The 13,416-nt window shown below is 35.5% G+C and overlaps 1 protein-coding gene across 1 annotated transcript; it reads right to left on the bottom strand.

Moving 5' to 3' along the window:
* Positions 1 to 6,813: 6,813 nt before the first annotated feature.
* LOC107852404 lies at positions 6,814 to 8,043 on the bottom strand. The gene is made up of 2 exons (XM_047402103.1): positions 7,818 to 8,043; positions 6,814 to 7,193 (listed from the first exon to the last, which is right to left on the bottom strand). Exons 1-2 carry the CDS (start codon positions 8,041 to 8,043, stop codon positions 6,814 to 6,816), a joined length of 606 nt encoding a protein of 201 aa, XP_047258059.1.
* Positions 8,044 to 13,416: the final 5,373 nt, after the last annotated feature.

Here is a 13,416-nt window from a genome sequence, read left to right as displayed (position 1 = left end):
TAGTAGCAGTTGTTATGTATGACATCCGTTTAATTGTGATCATTAACTTTCTATTGATTGAGCCCTTTCTTGTAGATCTGAAAAGAAGCAAAGCACCTACTAGTTACCTCCTTCTGGACTGAGGAGGACAGTGTTCAAGAATTCCCTGGCCATCTACTCCTTGGATAGTAAAATACACAAAAATTGCAACGTTGCTTCAAGATATCATCCAACATTATAAAGAATTATCTGATGGTACAAATACAATTGGGTCTACAAATGCTCCATTGGCTCAATATAGTGAGGCAAAGGAACGACATTTCCAAACTCGATTGCATTTACATTTTCTTTGACTTATGGTGTATAGTCACTTTTTGTATCGAGGTAATGGAACCTTTTTCCCGACTCTATATCATTTACATCCTTAACAATATACATTTATTTATATTGAGAATAGAATAAGACAACAAAGAGGTGATGCTTGGACAAATGAGGAAAAACGTGAATATCCCATATATATTCATGGCTCATTGGTCGAATGATTTTCATATTCTAATGAAAAGGGTTTTCTTAACTTACAATCTGCTGGAATGTCTATGCGACTAAATGTTTCTTTCTTGTTTAGTTTTATTGTGATAGAAAAATAAATTGCAGCAATAATGAAAAGAAAGAAACTCTGCAAGTGTGGACTTTTTCTCTGTATTGAAGTTACGAATGTGAAATTACATGAGTCCTTAAATAAAATAAAAACTGCTAAACAACACGATTATTTGTTCCTAACAATTCTGAATCTAATACTGACTCCACTACTCCTGCAGCCTAAAGACTAGAAAATTACTTATTGACTCCCAAATAAACGCAACTAACTAACTACTGACTGACCCACAAAGCTGGTCACATTTCCAACATTCCCTCCCTTAAACTGAAATAACTTTCAGGTTAATTTGCAAACACCAAGCTGATCACGTAGCTCTAGAAATGACACTGGTTTCAAGGGCTTTGTAAACATGTCTGTAACGTGCTCTTCACTTCACTTCTACAATAGATAAGACTAATCTTTGCATCTTTAGTTAGATCACACAAGAAGTGATACTTCACATCTATATGTTTACTCCGTTCATGTTCAACTAGATTCTTTGAAAGATTAATCACCGAAGTATTATCACAATAGATTGGCATTGGTCCTTCCTACTTAAAATAAAGTTCTGCAAGAATGTTCCTCAGCCAAATAGCTTGACAAGCGCATGACGTTGAAGCAACATACTCTGCCTCTGTGGTCGACAAAGTAACAATACATTGCTTCTTTGAAAATTAAGAAATAACTCCAGACCCTAACATAAAACATATCTCAATGTACTTTTCTTGTCTTCGAGATTTTCGGCATTGTCACTATCAGTGTAACCAACCAAATGTCCAGCTGCTTTCACCTGATAAAAAATTTCAAAGTCATTGGTACCATTCAAGTACCGCAGGATCCTCTTAGCAGCTTGTAGATGCATTTCTTTTGGACTCTTCATGAACCTACTAACACACTTACAACGTGCATAACATCGGTCTTGTAGCCATCAAGTATATTAAGCTTCCCACAATTTTCTTGTATAAAAGGTTGTCCACTTTTCTCCCTTCGGGTTCTTTGATGGGCTTTAGACCCTTCTCCATTGGTGTGTTCATAGTGTTGCGGTTTTTCATCTAGAATCTGTCCAGAATATCTTGCACATATTTCTTTTGAGAAATAAAAATGTCATCAGGTGATTGATTCACTTCTAGACCCAGAAAATAATGCATCATACCCAAATCTAACATCTCAAACTCAACCATCATGGACTTTTTAAAATTCTCAATCATAGTCATATCACTTCCGGTATAAATTAAGCCATCCATCTATACGCACACCATTAAGACCCCTGCATTCTGTTGTTTATTTAAACAGTATGTTCATATGGACACTTTCGAAATTCCTCCTTTAAAAAATAAGTATCTACACGACTATACCAAACTCTTGGAGCTTGTTTTAGACTTTTAGTCCATATAGATCCTTTTCAATCTAAACACTTTACTCTCAGCACCAAATTTCATATAGCCAGGAGGTTGTTCGATAAATACCTTTTCTTGTAGTTCACCATATAGGAAAGCTGTAATACCCCAAACTTTGTTTAAAGACTAATTTAGTCTCTAGAAGATTTAGGGATGACTTCCTAAGTAAGTAATATTTAAATCAGATATAATTTCCCCAATTTTGACTTTTTATCATATGGGAAATTGATATCGGGATAAAAATTTATGGATGTTTTACAGAAAGCAGTCTGAACTACCCAGGTGCGATGGAGAGGTCCGATGGACCGTCGAGCTAGCGATGGACCATCGCCCAGATCGTCGCAGCTGAGGCAGTGAGTCCACTCTCTGGCTAAGTGCAACGGAGATGTCTGATGGGCCATCGCCTGAGCCATTGCAGACAAGGCAGTGAACCCCTATTCTAGTCCAGGTGCGACTGTCAGTTCAACGGACCGTCGCACCAACTGTCGCAGATCCCGCTCAATAATTTCAAGTCATTTTTAAAAGGACTTTTTGGTCTTTTTCACCTTTTTAACACCTATTTGAATCAGATCAAGTCTTATAACTCCATGTTTATCTATAACATTAAAAGCTAGGGTTTCTTTCAAGATTAAAAACCTAAGAAAAAGATCAAAACCCTTCTTCAAGAAAACTCAAGAAACCAAGAATCTCTCCAAGAACCTTCAAGAAAGAGTCGCTTAAGATATGTTAGATGTTGATTCTTGGGTTCCTTCCACCCAAGAAGTCCAAGAATCCTTTTCAAAATTACAAAGTTTATGTATTTATGAGATTTCATGATTTATGTGTATTAAAGTTCATGATTATGTGTTGTTGAGTTTTAATTCATGATTTAGACTACAGGTATTAAGAATTGATTCTAGTATGTGCTTAATTGTGTGATGTTCATGATAAACCCTCTTCAAGTTGCATGTTGGCTGATGAAATCATTATACTTAGGTGTAGTATTTGTTGTATAACCAAAGCATGCTCCCCATATGTTGGATAAAATGCTTGTGTAAAGGAAATAGGGTCATTATAGCATGTTGACAAGAAATCCCCAAATTGTGAATGAATTCATGCATGCTAAGTGTTTGTTGAAATGACTTAGTGAGTGGATTATGATATGTTTCATACATTCTTATGCTTGTGCATTCCTTATTGAATGAATTATGAGAAACTAATATGCATCCCTATACCTTTACACGTTTTAAGATTCCCAAGTGCTTGAAGAAATGCTTTAGTGATTGTAATGGTGAATAAAATTCCATTGTCATGGTTATTCAAGAGTGGTTATGTTTAACTTTTATGTTATCGAGTCCTGGGGGTATTTATACCCAACAAATTAGCTGCAAGTCTAGAGCCAGTGTCTGTTTTAAGATACTCTCAATCAAGCCATAATCAGTAGAATTCAGACGGTTACAGAATGTTAGGAAATTCATTAATCTCAGTATTAGTGCAATTCAGTATCAGTATCAATCTAATCCAACTCAGTATTCAATTTCAGTTCAATAGTATTCAATAGTATTCAGTTCAGGCTTCAGTGAAACTCGGTAAGCTAACTAGAATTCAGTAGCATTTAGTCAGATAGTAGAATCCAAGCAGCATTCCATCAGATAGTGGAACCAAGCAAACTCAGTCAGATCAATCAAGTAATATAGTTAATAACAGATTCAGCTCCTTCTAAGTTTATTTAAGAATCAGTTTAGAGTCCTTCAGTTGGGAGTAGGAACTAGTACTGAGCGAGTGCAGGGATGACGGCTTCCCCGTTAGAGAGGCAGAGTCATTAGCAGCAATCTTTATACTCCAGAACTGCGTAACAGCACAGGATCAGGAGTCACCCGCTAGATTAAGGCTTGACTACCTTCTAGGAGTCACCCATTGCCTTAGGCTTGACTTTCTGTTCAGGGTCACCCATTAGAGAGGCTTGACCATAGTAGTGTCTATACCCGTGACATGGTACTGACACCCTTCTAGCTGGGGTTACAGGTTGGACCCTACTAGTTCAGATTTGGGGTATGTCGATTAAATGAAAACTCCTACAGTTACAGTTCAGTCTAGTCATCACAGTAGCACTCAGAAATCAGGACTGTCAGATACGGTCATTCAGCTTAGTGAGGAACTTAGATAGTTTCATAGATTCATAGACCGCCCGCTAGAAAGGCCTGGTCTCATATGAAGTTAACCAGTATCAGTATTAATCGATTCATAGACAACCCGCTAGATAGGCCTGACCTCAAACTCAAATTCAATCATTCCTTATCGTTATTACTAGATTTAAAGATCATCCGCTAGATAGGTTTGATCTTAGTTTCAATCAGTCGGTATTAGTAAGCTTAGATTTCAGTTATCAGTAGACTCAGTTATTCAGACTCTCAGTGTTAGTAAACGTAGATATCAGTATTAGTAAACGTAGTTGTTAGAAGTTCAAGTATTCAGAAGGTAGTATTCAGTCCATACATATATCCTCATTCAGTACTCTTATGTTATTCATTTAAGTTATGTTCATACATAAGCCCTTGCATTTAGCCTTACCTCATCTAGCATACCAGTACATTCAAAGTACTGATGCATACTTTTCTCCTGTGCTATGGTGTCTTATACTATAGGTTCAGAAGAGCGAGAGCCAGGGCACCCTTAGCAGTCCAGACTCAGCCAGCAACAGTTGACTTAGCAGTGAGTCCTTATTATTCGAGGATGAATTTTATTTTATTATGGCATTAGACTCAGTTTATTTTCAGTAGACGAAGTTAGTTGGGGATATGTCCCATCAACTCCAGAGTTCAGAAAGCTTAGAGGCTTTCAGACTACAGAGATTTCAGACTATTTATTTAGACAGATGTGTTAGTTTGGATGTTGATAAACTTTATCCAGTTTTATTTCAGTTAAAATTTAAGTATTGAACCTTATGGCAAGTTTTCTGCTAGTTTTCTGCATTTATTTTAGTATATTATGCAGTGCTTAGTTACAGATATCATAAAGGGTTAGCTTGTGATCTCTCGGGGTCATGAGCACCGTGTAGCATCCGGGGTGCCAGACTCGTGGCGTTATAAAGGCAGACTTCACATCCAACTGGGAGATTTTCCAAGCATTTTAAGCAGCCAAAGCAATCACCAATCCTATAGTATCTGATCGAGCAACGACAGCAAACACCTCTTCATAGTCAACGCCATATCCTTTTGCTACTAAGCGAGCTTTAGACTTGTCGACCTCTCCGTTTCCCTTCAACTTTGTTTTGTAAACTCATTTGACACCATTGATTTTTTAATTTTCTGGAAGATTCATCAACTCTCAGGTATTATTTATTTCAATTTATCTAATCTCCTCATCTATGGCTTGATACCACTTTGGATCTTTGACGACATCAGTAAAAATTATAGGATTAAAATCTGCAAATAAATAAAAATGACTGATTGTATTTTCAGATTTACTGATCTCATATACCTCATAATCTTCCATCCAACTTGGTGCACCTCTGCTATGTTGAGGGCGTTTATTGTTGAAGTGAGCATTACCTATTCATGTCTAACACCTCTAGGGTCTTGTACTGTTGGACTTGCTTGTGAACTGATCTCCAAATATCGTTCTGTTCTTCATCTTCTTTAATAGAAAATGAAATACGTTGAAACCAACAATTGTAGCTCCAATTTCAGATTGCTGCTTCAAAAAAAATAACATCTCGACTAATAATAATTTTTTTGGTAATAGGATTGAACAAGCGTTAAGCTTTTGATTAGTCATCAACACCAAGGAAAATGCATTTCTGACCTTTATCGTCCAACTTTTTCCTTGAAGCATCTAAAATATAGGCATATGTTATATATACAAAAACTGGAAAGTACTCAACATTTGGTTTATGCCTGCTTCAAGCTTTATGAGGTGTCATATTTCATATAGAGCTAGTAGGAAATCTATTCAATATATAAATGCTCCAATGAACTACTTCTGCCCAAAATTCTCTTGGTAAGCCACTTCTTTTCAAAAGACTACGCACCATATCAAGAATCGTGCAATTTTTTCTTTCACACACACTATGTTGTTGAGGTGTGTACGCTGCCGTAAGGTGCCTTTTGATTTCATGCTTCTCACAAAATTCTACGAATTCTAGTGAGTTGTATTCAGCATCACGGTCATTCCGCAAATACTTAATTTGACAACCAACTTCATTTTCAACAAACATTTTAAACTATTTGTTGAGGTGTACGTGTAGGCTGCCATAAGGTACCTTTTGATTTCATGCTTCTCACAAAATTCTACAAATTCTAATGAGTTGTATTCGCCACTACGGTCAGTCCGCAAACACTTAATTTGACAACCAACTTCATTTTCAACAAGCACTTTAAACTTCTTAAAAGTTTTAAATGCTTCTGATTTTTCTCTTAAGAAACAGACCAATGTATTTCTGCTATAATCATCAATGAAGCTAATGAAATAGCGCTTACCTCCATTAGACGTAGGACTTATCGAACCACAGATATCTGAGTGCACCAACTCTAACATCTTCTTTGCCCTCTAAGATTTTCCTGTTAGAAATGATTCATGATGTTGCTTGCTAAATACACACTCTTCACATACTTCATTGGGAGATTTAAGATACGGAAGACCCAACACAAAATGTTTTTGCTTTAAGAACTTTAAGCTTCAGAACTTTAAATGCCCATAACAAAAATAACACTCCCAGGCATCCTCTTTCACTTTGGCAGAAAGACAAGATTTTATAGAGTTGTGAAGATATAAAGGAAACAATCGATTTGACGGCATGTTAACTTGAGCGATTAACCCCAACTAAGGATCTTGTATCTTACAAACTCCACCCTTGATATTAAGGTCATATCCCTTTTCTTGAAGCTGCCGGACACTTAATAAATTTGTCTTCAATGCAGGGACATAAAACACATCACCTATGGTATGACTGAAGTTGTTATTGGTTGAAACTTGTACCATCCCTTTTCCCTGGGCGGAAATCATTGAATTATCTCGAAATCTCACAGTATCTTGAGAAGTTTCATCCAACTCTGAGAATATCTTTTTCTGCCTATACATGTGATTACTGCAGCCGGTATCGAGATACCACAAACTAGTGAAAACTTTCTCTTTGAAAGTATATGCCATCAAAATTGAAACCCCTTCTTCTTCTTCCTTTATTTTTGTATCTTCCTCTCTCGCTGCAAAATTAGATCTGCCACCACGATTCTTATTTAAATTGGTATGACACTCAGATCGGTAGTGTCCAAATCGATGGCATTGATAGCATTTAACTTGAGACATGTCACGTCTTTTTTCTGAGTATCACCAGTTTTGCTTTTCTCCCTTTTTGGTGCCAATTTTTTCCTTTCCATTTGTCTTTCTCTGGATCTATTTCTTTTGAAGACATCACTGCCTTCAATGCTACTCATCCTTGTTTTATTGGTTTATTTTTTGCTCCTGAACCAACAGAGAACCTTGCAACTCGCTAATAGAAAGAGCATCAATGTCTTTGAATTCTTCAATGGAGCAGACAATATATTGAACTTTGCAGTCATTGAGCAAAGTATTTTCCTAATAACGGTAACATCCTCTAGTTTTTCTCCATGAATTCAAATTTTACTTGAGATAGTAAAAATCTTAGAGAAATATTAAGTTACCAACTCACCACCTTGCATATGTAGAGCCTCGAACACACCACGAAGCTCTTGAAGCTACACTCGTTTTGCCTTCGTCGTTCCTTTATACTTCTTCTTCATGGAATCCCATATTTGTTTAGAAGTATCCTTACAAAGAATGGTTTCCAGTATTGAGCGATCAATAACCTGAAAAAAGGTAATTCTTCGCTTTGAGATCTTTTAACCTTAAACTGTCCAACTCTGTCTTCTGAGGTTCCGACAAGGCAGTACCAGTGGTTGTCTCTTGCACGCCAATACTCACAACTGGCCAAAACTCTTTGGACCTAAGAAAGTTCTCTATCAACATACTCCAATGGTCGTAATGATAATCGAAACATGGAATAACGGGCTGAACAAATTTTTCAGTGGTCATTGTTTTGTTGCTGCAATAATACTTCAAAAAGGAAAAAATCTTTTTTTGGCTCGAATACCAAATGATAGAAAAATAAACTGCAGCAGCAATGAAAAGAAAGAGACTCTGCAAGTGTGGAAATTTTCTCTGTATTCAAGTTATGAATGCGAAATTACAAGAATCCTTAAATAAGATAAAAACTACTAAACAACACATTTATTTGGTCCTAATTATTCTGAATCTAATACTAACTCCACTACTCATGCGGCCTAATTAAGACTAGGAAATTACTTGTTGACTCCTAAATAAACGCAACAAACTAACTACTGATGGACCCACAAAGCTGGTCACGTTGCCAACATATTGAGCTCAATAAGTTTTCTGTCACTTTGAAAGAAAGAAAATGAAATAGATAATGATTATTGTTAAATAGAAACAATATAACGTACGGGGCGTTACGTCATGACCAAGTGACTTGGATATGTCGGGCAAGTGCAGCACTGCATACTTCCGAATATGGCTCCCACAGTCAACCGCAATTTCTATTCAGGCTCTGGTCGTCGATGTTATCTGATCGATGTCAAGGGTTGTTTGGAAGCTTTTGTTCTCACTCTAGGCGGCAGAATTTCCAATCGAATTATTCTTTCATCAAATGTTTGCTTGTTTCTTTTTGTGTTATTTTTCTTTGATTTCTCTTGCAGTGGTTGAATTGATTTTGTTATCGAAATTAATGATTTGATTATAATACTAAGATTTAATTTGACTAACCTTTAATTTCTTTCAATGAAGTTAGGGAAAATGTAGTAGTTTGATCATTTCTATTTACTATTTGGACATTTGGAGTAAAATTGTTTGGATATATTAAATGTTTAATTGACAAGGGTAGCTTCTTTTCCGAAGCAAAAGGTCCAAAAATAACATACGTTCGAGATTTTAGGCTATTATAAATGATGGTAGGGATGACAATAAGGCGGTGTGGGTGTGGGGCTATGCAGGTTATAAGCTATGAGGAGCGGTGTGGATTTTAGATTATGTAGGGGCGGGACGGGTTGAAGTAAGTTTTCTTTTTTAAAAGATGCAGGGCAAGACGGGTTGTAGGTATATGCAGATTTAACTAAAAAAACTAAAAATTAGTATTATTCTCGTGAATATACCTAAATTATACGTATTCTTTACTTAAAATGTTATAATACTTAAAACGACATGTATAACACTACAAAAAAACAATTGTATAACTTTTTAATTTCTTTATTCATTTTAATGAAAATATGATATTTGATCATTATTTGTACATGTGATACTTCTCTAACAATTTCTTAGTGAAAAGTGATATAATAGAAATTAGTCGTTACTATTTCCTAGTTGCAGATTTGGAAATGTTATGGTTTTCAATAGAGTTACAAATTTTTCAAACAAAGAAAAAAAATAAAAATATGAGGCAGTGCGGTATGAGTATGTGCGGGTATGAGTGTGGGGCGGATTTATACGGATTTAAAAATGATGTGGTATGGTGCAGTGCGATTTTAAAACTTGCGAATTTAGAAAAAATTCGAACCACACCGCATCATTGCCACCCCTAAATGAAGGTAATAGAATATATTTTCAAAAAATTGATTTGAGTTATTAATATGTAACCTCTTATTATTTGCACAATTGCTCAAATCTTTGACTTCCCCTCTTCCTCCATCCCTATCCTATATGTTTAGTGTTTGTATCAATAGAGAACCAAGGTCTCTACCATAAGAAAATGCCAATAATTTTTTTATCTTTGACTGTTTCTTTAAAAAAAAAAAAAAAAAGTACAACCCAAGGTGTCTACCATAGGTACTTCATTAGTCATTATATATATTGTACTATATTTGGTAATATTATAGGTCAGAAAGTATGAATAGCTATATATACGCTGGATTGGTTTGTGTGGATTTAAGACAAGGAAGACTTATGGAAGAAAGCATAGCTATGATGGTAAAGTATTTGAGGAGGTTGTTCTAAGGTGACTGCTGATGAGAGTGGCAAAAAAGGAGATGAGGTTCAACTACATCAAAAAGGTCGAATAGATTCAAGAACAATTTATGAAGTATCAAGAGATTTTCGAATAGTTGGAGAAAGGAGACTAGGTAAACATATTGCTCATTTGACACAACTCTATTGACCACTCCTTTAAAGAATTATGTGGTTGATGTTGATGTTTTCTCCAATACTTGTCAAATCTCTCCAGAAAATTATGCATCTCCTATTTGTTGTTCAAAAAAGGACCAAATATATCCACAACGAATGGACAATGGCTCACAAATATGAAATACCATCCTTTCATATTTTGGTCTAAAACCTAATTAAACTTTTTTTTTTGACTCAAGAATACCCTTGCTTCCATTTTTTGATCTAAAAATACCCTTACTCTTGATTTGTTTTCCATTCAGTGCACTGTTATTCCTTTGGTAGTGTTTATCAAGTGGTGAAATTTCTAATATGAATTTTTTTCCAACAGAAAAAGAATTACTCGGAAGAACTCTCTCCGAAATTCCTGCAAACCCTATTTCCTTAACGTAGCCATTATGGCTTTTCCGGCCACCGGCCGGCTTCCTTCTAAGGCTGGTCAATCCTTTTTGACATCCGATACCCTTTTTCCTCCTTCAACTTCATCCATATCCCACATAAACCCTTCATAATTACCTTCTGAGATGCCAGGGCCTATTGTTTTGCCTACGATAGATCCTAATAATTTGCCTAACTATGCACAAGTTGTGCATTCCAGTCTAACAAATAAGAAAGCAGGTGCTAATTATTCTATTCCTATTAAGAAAACTAGCATCATCAATGGAGAACATGTGCGTCGATGGACGGAGAATGAAGTCGCACATATGGACACTATCGAAAATTTGAATTTCGCTATCATTGGCAAATTCTCTGATGGCTGGCCTTCTTTGGATGAGCTTCGAAGAATAATTCCCCTGCAATGTGGAGCAAAAAGTGAATGTCAAGTTGTTTTTTTCCATAATAGGCATGTACTAATAAGTTGTGAAAGCAAAGAAGATTTTGTCAACATCATGTCCAAAAGTTCTTATTTTCTCAAAGCAAAGGATGGAAAATTGTATATGATGCGACCTCTCATTTATGATTCTAAATTTAAAATTGATGCTGAAACTACTCAGGCTATAGCTTGGATATCTTTTCCTAGCTTGTTACCCACTTTCTTTGTTAAAGCGGCTCTGTTTTCATTAGCCAGTGCTGTAGGGAAACCTTTACAACTAGATGCGGCTACAATAAATAAGACTGGACCTAGTTGTGCAAGGGTGAAGGTGCAAGTGGATCTCGGAGGTAACCTGCCTAAACATGTCAATATGGAGATTGTTGATGAAGACACATGCGCAATTAGAATGGAAAAAGTAAGAATCAAGTATGACTCTTTGCCAAGATATAGTAATAGGTGTAAGCTTCAAGGGCATTCCATGGAAAACTGTAGAATTCTACATCCAGAATTGGTTCAAAAGAATGTTGAAGGTGATAATTTTAAGGGCAATGGAAATATCAGAATATAGGAGCAGAATCTTCACACATTCCTAAGGATGTGGGTGGTGATAAGGTAGATTAATGGAATGATGTTCAAAAGGGAAAAAGAGGAGCAAAGGAGTTTGTTCAAAATGATAAGTTGATGAACATGTCTTAACACTTTTAGTTCTTTAGTGGATAATGAAGATTTCAATCCTACTAAGGAAATTTAAATACAAAAGGAGGATAAGGAGAAAGAGCAATTTGCAGAAGGAAAAAATTAATAGTCATAAACAAAATACTCCAAACAATGCAGTGGGTGTCCAAATCTTTTGTAAAGAATCACAACAATCAAAAAGAGACTTCCAAAATTGTTGAAGAGCAGCAGACTCCTAAGGTTAAATCATGGGGAGAAAAAATGGAAGATAAAAATGAGACATTGGAGGAGGGGGAAGTCGGGGCAATTCCACAGGTTAGCAGCAATAATAATAATGTCCAACAGTTGCAAGGGAACAAGACGAGAAGAATCAGCTGATGAGGTGATTGAAGGTGACCTGACAAAGGCTATCATGTTAACACAAGAAGTTGCTGATGAGAGTACATTACAGGATTATGGGGTTTTGGATGGTGTTAAACCATTGGCCATCATACATGTTGCTTCACCAATGGAAATTGTGCAAACTAGTACAACAGACAAGTCAGTGCACAAATGTCATCAACACACAGATGGCAAGCAAAGTAGCACATGCATATGGATCAAGCTGAATAAGGCAAGTACATAAAACAACAAGCTGATAATCTAACTTTTATACCAATATAAATAATATTTACACAGTGGTACTAATTTCAATTGAAATTCAATCATGGGATACTGAATATACTGGTATAAAGAAAAGATTAACAAGAAAGTTTCAAGGGTAAGCAAGAACCTGATGCGACTTCGTTGATCTTCAATCCCGACGATGGAAAAATTTCCTTGGTAAGTAGTATCCACGGCGCCTGGTGAGATCTTGAGGCTGCAGAATGGAACAAACCAAATCGTCAAGAGGAAAGTTGTGTCAGCTGAAGTTAAAAATGGAAAAATTACTCAGACCTAACAACAAAACTTACAAACGACGATGGATGATTCTTTTGTCAATGAGGTTACGAATCCCGTCGGTCAGCTGAGGTGGTCGGAATTCCCATGGATGATTCTTTTGTTTTGTTTTTAATTTCTAAAAATTACTCAATTACACAACTTATCTTTTCAATATTATAAAAAATTCTAACTCCTTAAACATATTACGATTATTTTATGTACATTAATAGGGAGAACCTAAACATATTAAAAAAATCTCAACATATACGTAAAATGCTATGTATATGTCAATTATGTTATGTGATTAATAGGAAAAAAAATGAAGTAATTAAAAAAAAAGAGAAAGTATAATTACTTCCAAAATGATTGATATTTATGTTATCTATACTTTTAATTTCTAAAACCACCACTTTATCTATCCAAAACATGGCTAACTGCATGACCTATTTTTGCTAGCTTTTGGGACAAAAAATAAACTCCTAAAAATCAAAAGCTCTCTTCTCTAAAAACTGTCCTAACTCTGTAAGGGGTCGTTTGGTAGAGTGTACTAAAAATATAATACATGTATTATTCTTTGTGTATTAATAATATCATGTTTGGTATCATTTTTTAGATTATGCATAATTAATATTTGCATTAGTTATACACACAATTATGTATTAAGGTGTGTGTTATTAATACTCATCATTTCCTATGTATTAGTAATATCAAGTATTTCAACACATGTACTAATTAGTTAATGACAAATTTACCCATCAAAGCTCTACTAAAACATTTTCCCCAAATCTTTTTTCCACAGTTCTTTGTTGTAGCTTTCAACAATGAAA

Source organism: Capsicum annuum, unplaced genomic scaffold (genome assembly GCF_002878395.1).
Source record: "Capsicum annuum cultivar UCD-10X-F1 unplaced genomic scaffold, UCD10Xv1.1 ctg1489, whole genome shotgun sequence".
Lineage (NCBI taxonomy): Eukaryota > Viridiplantae > Streptophyta > Magnoliopsida > Solanales > Solanaceae > Capsicum > Capsicum annuum.
This window is presented reverse-complemented; position numbering and strand designations above follow the sequence as displayed.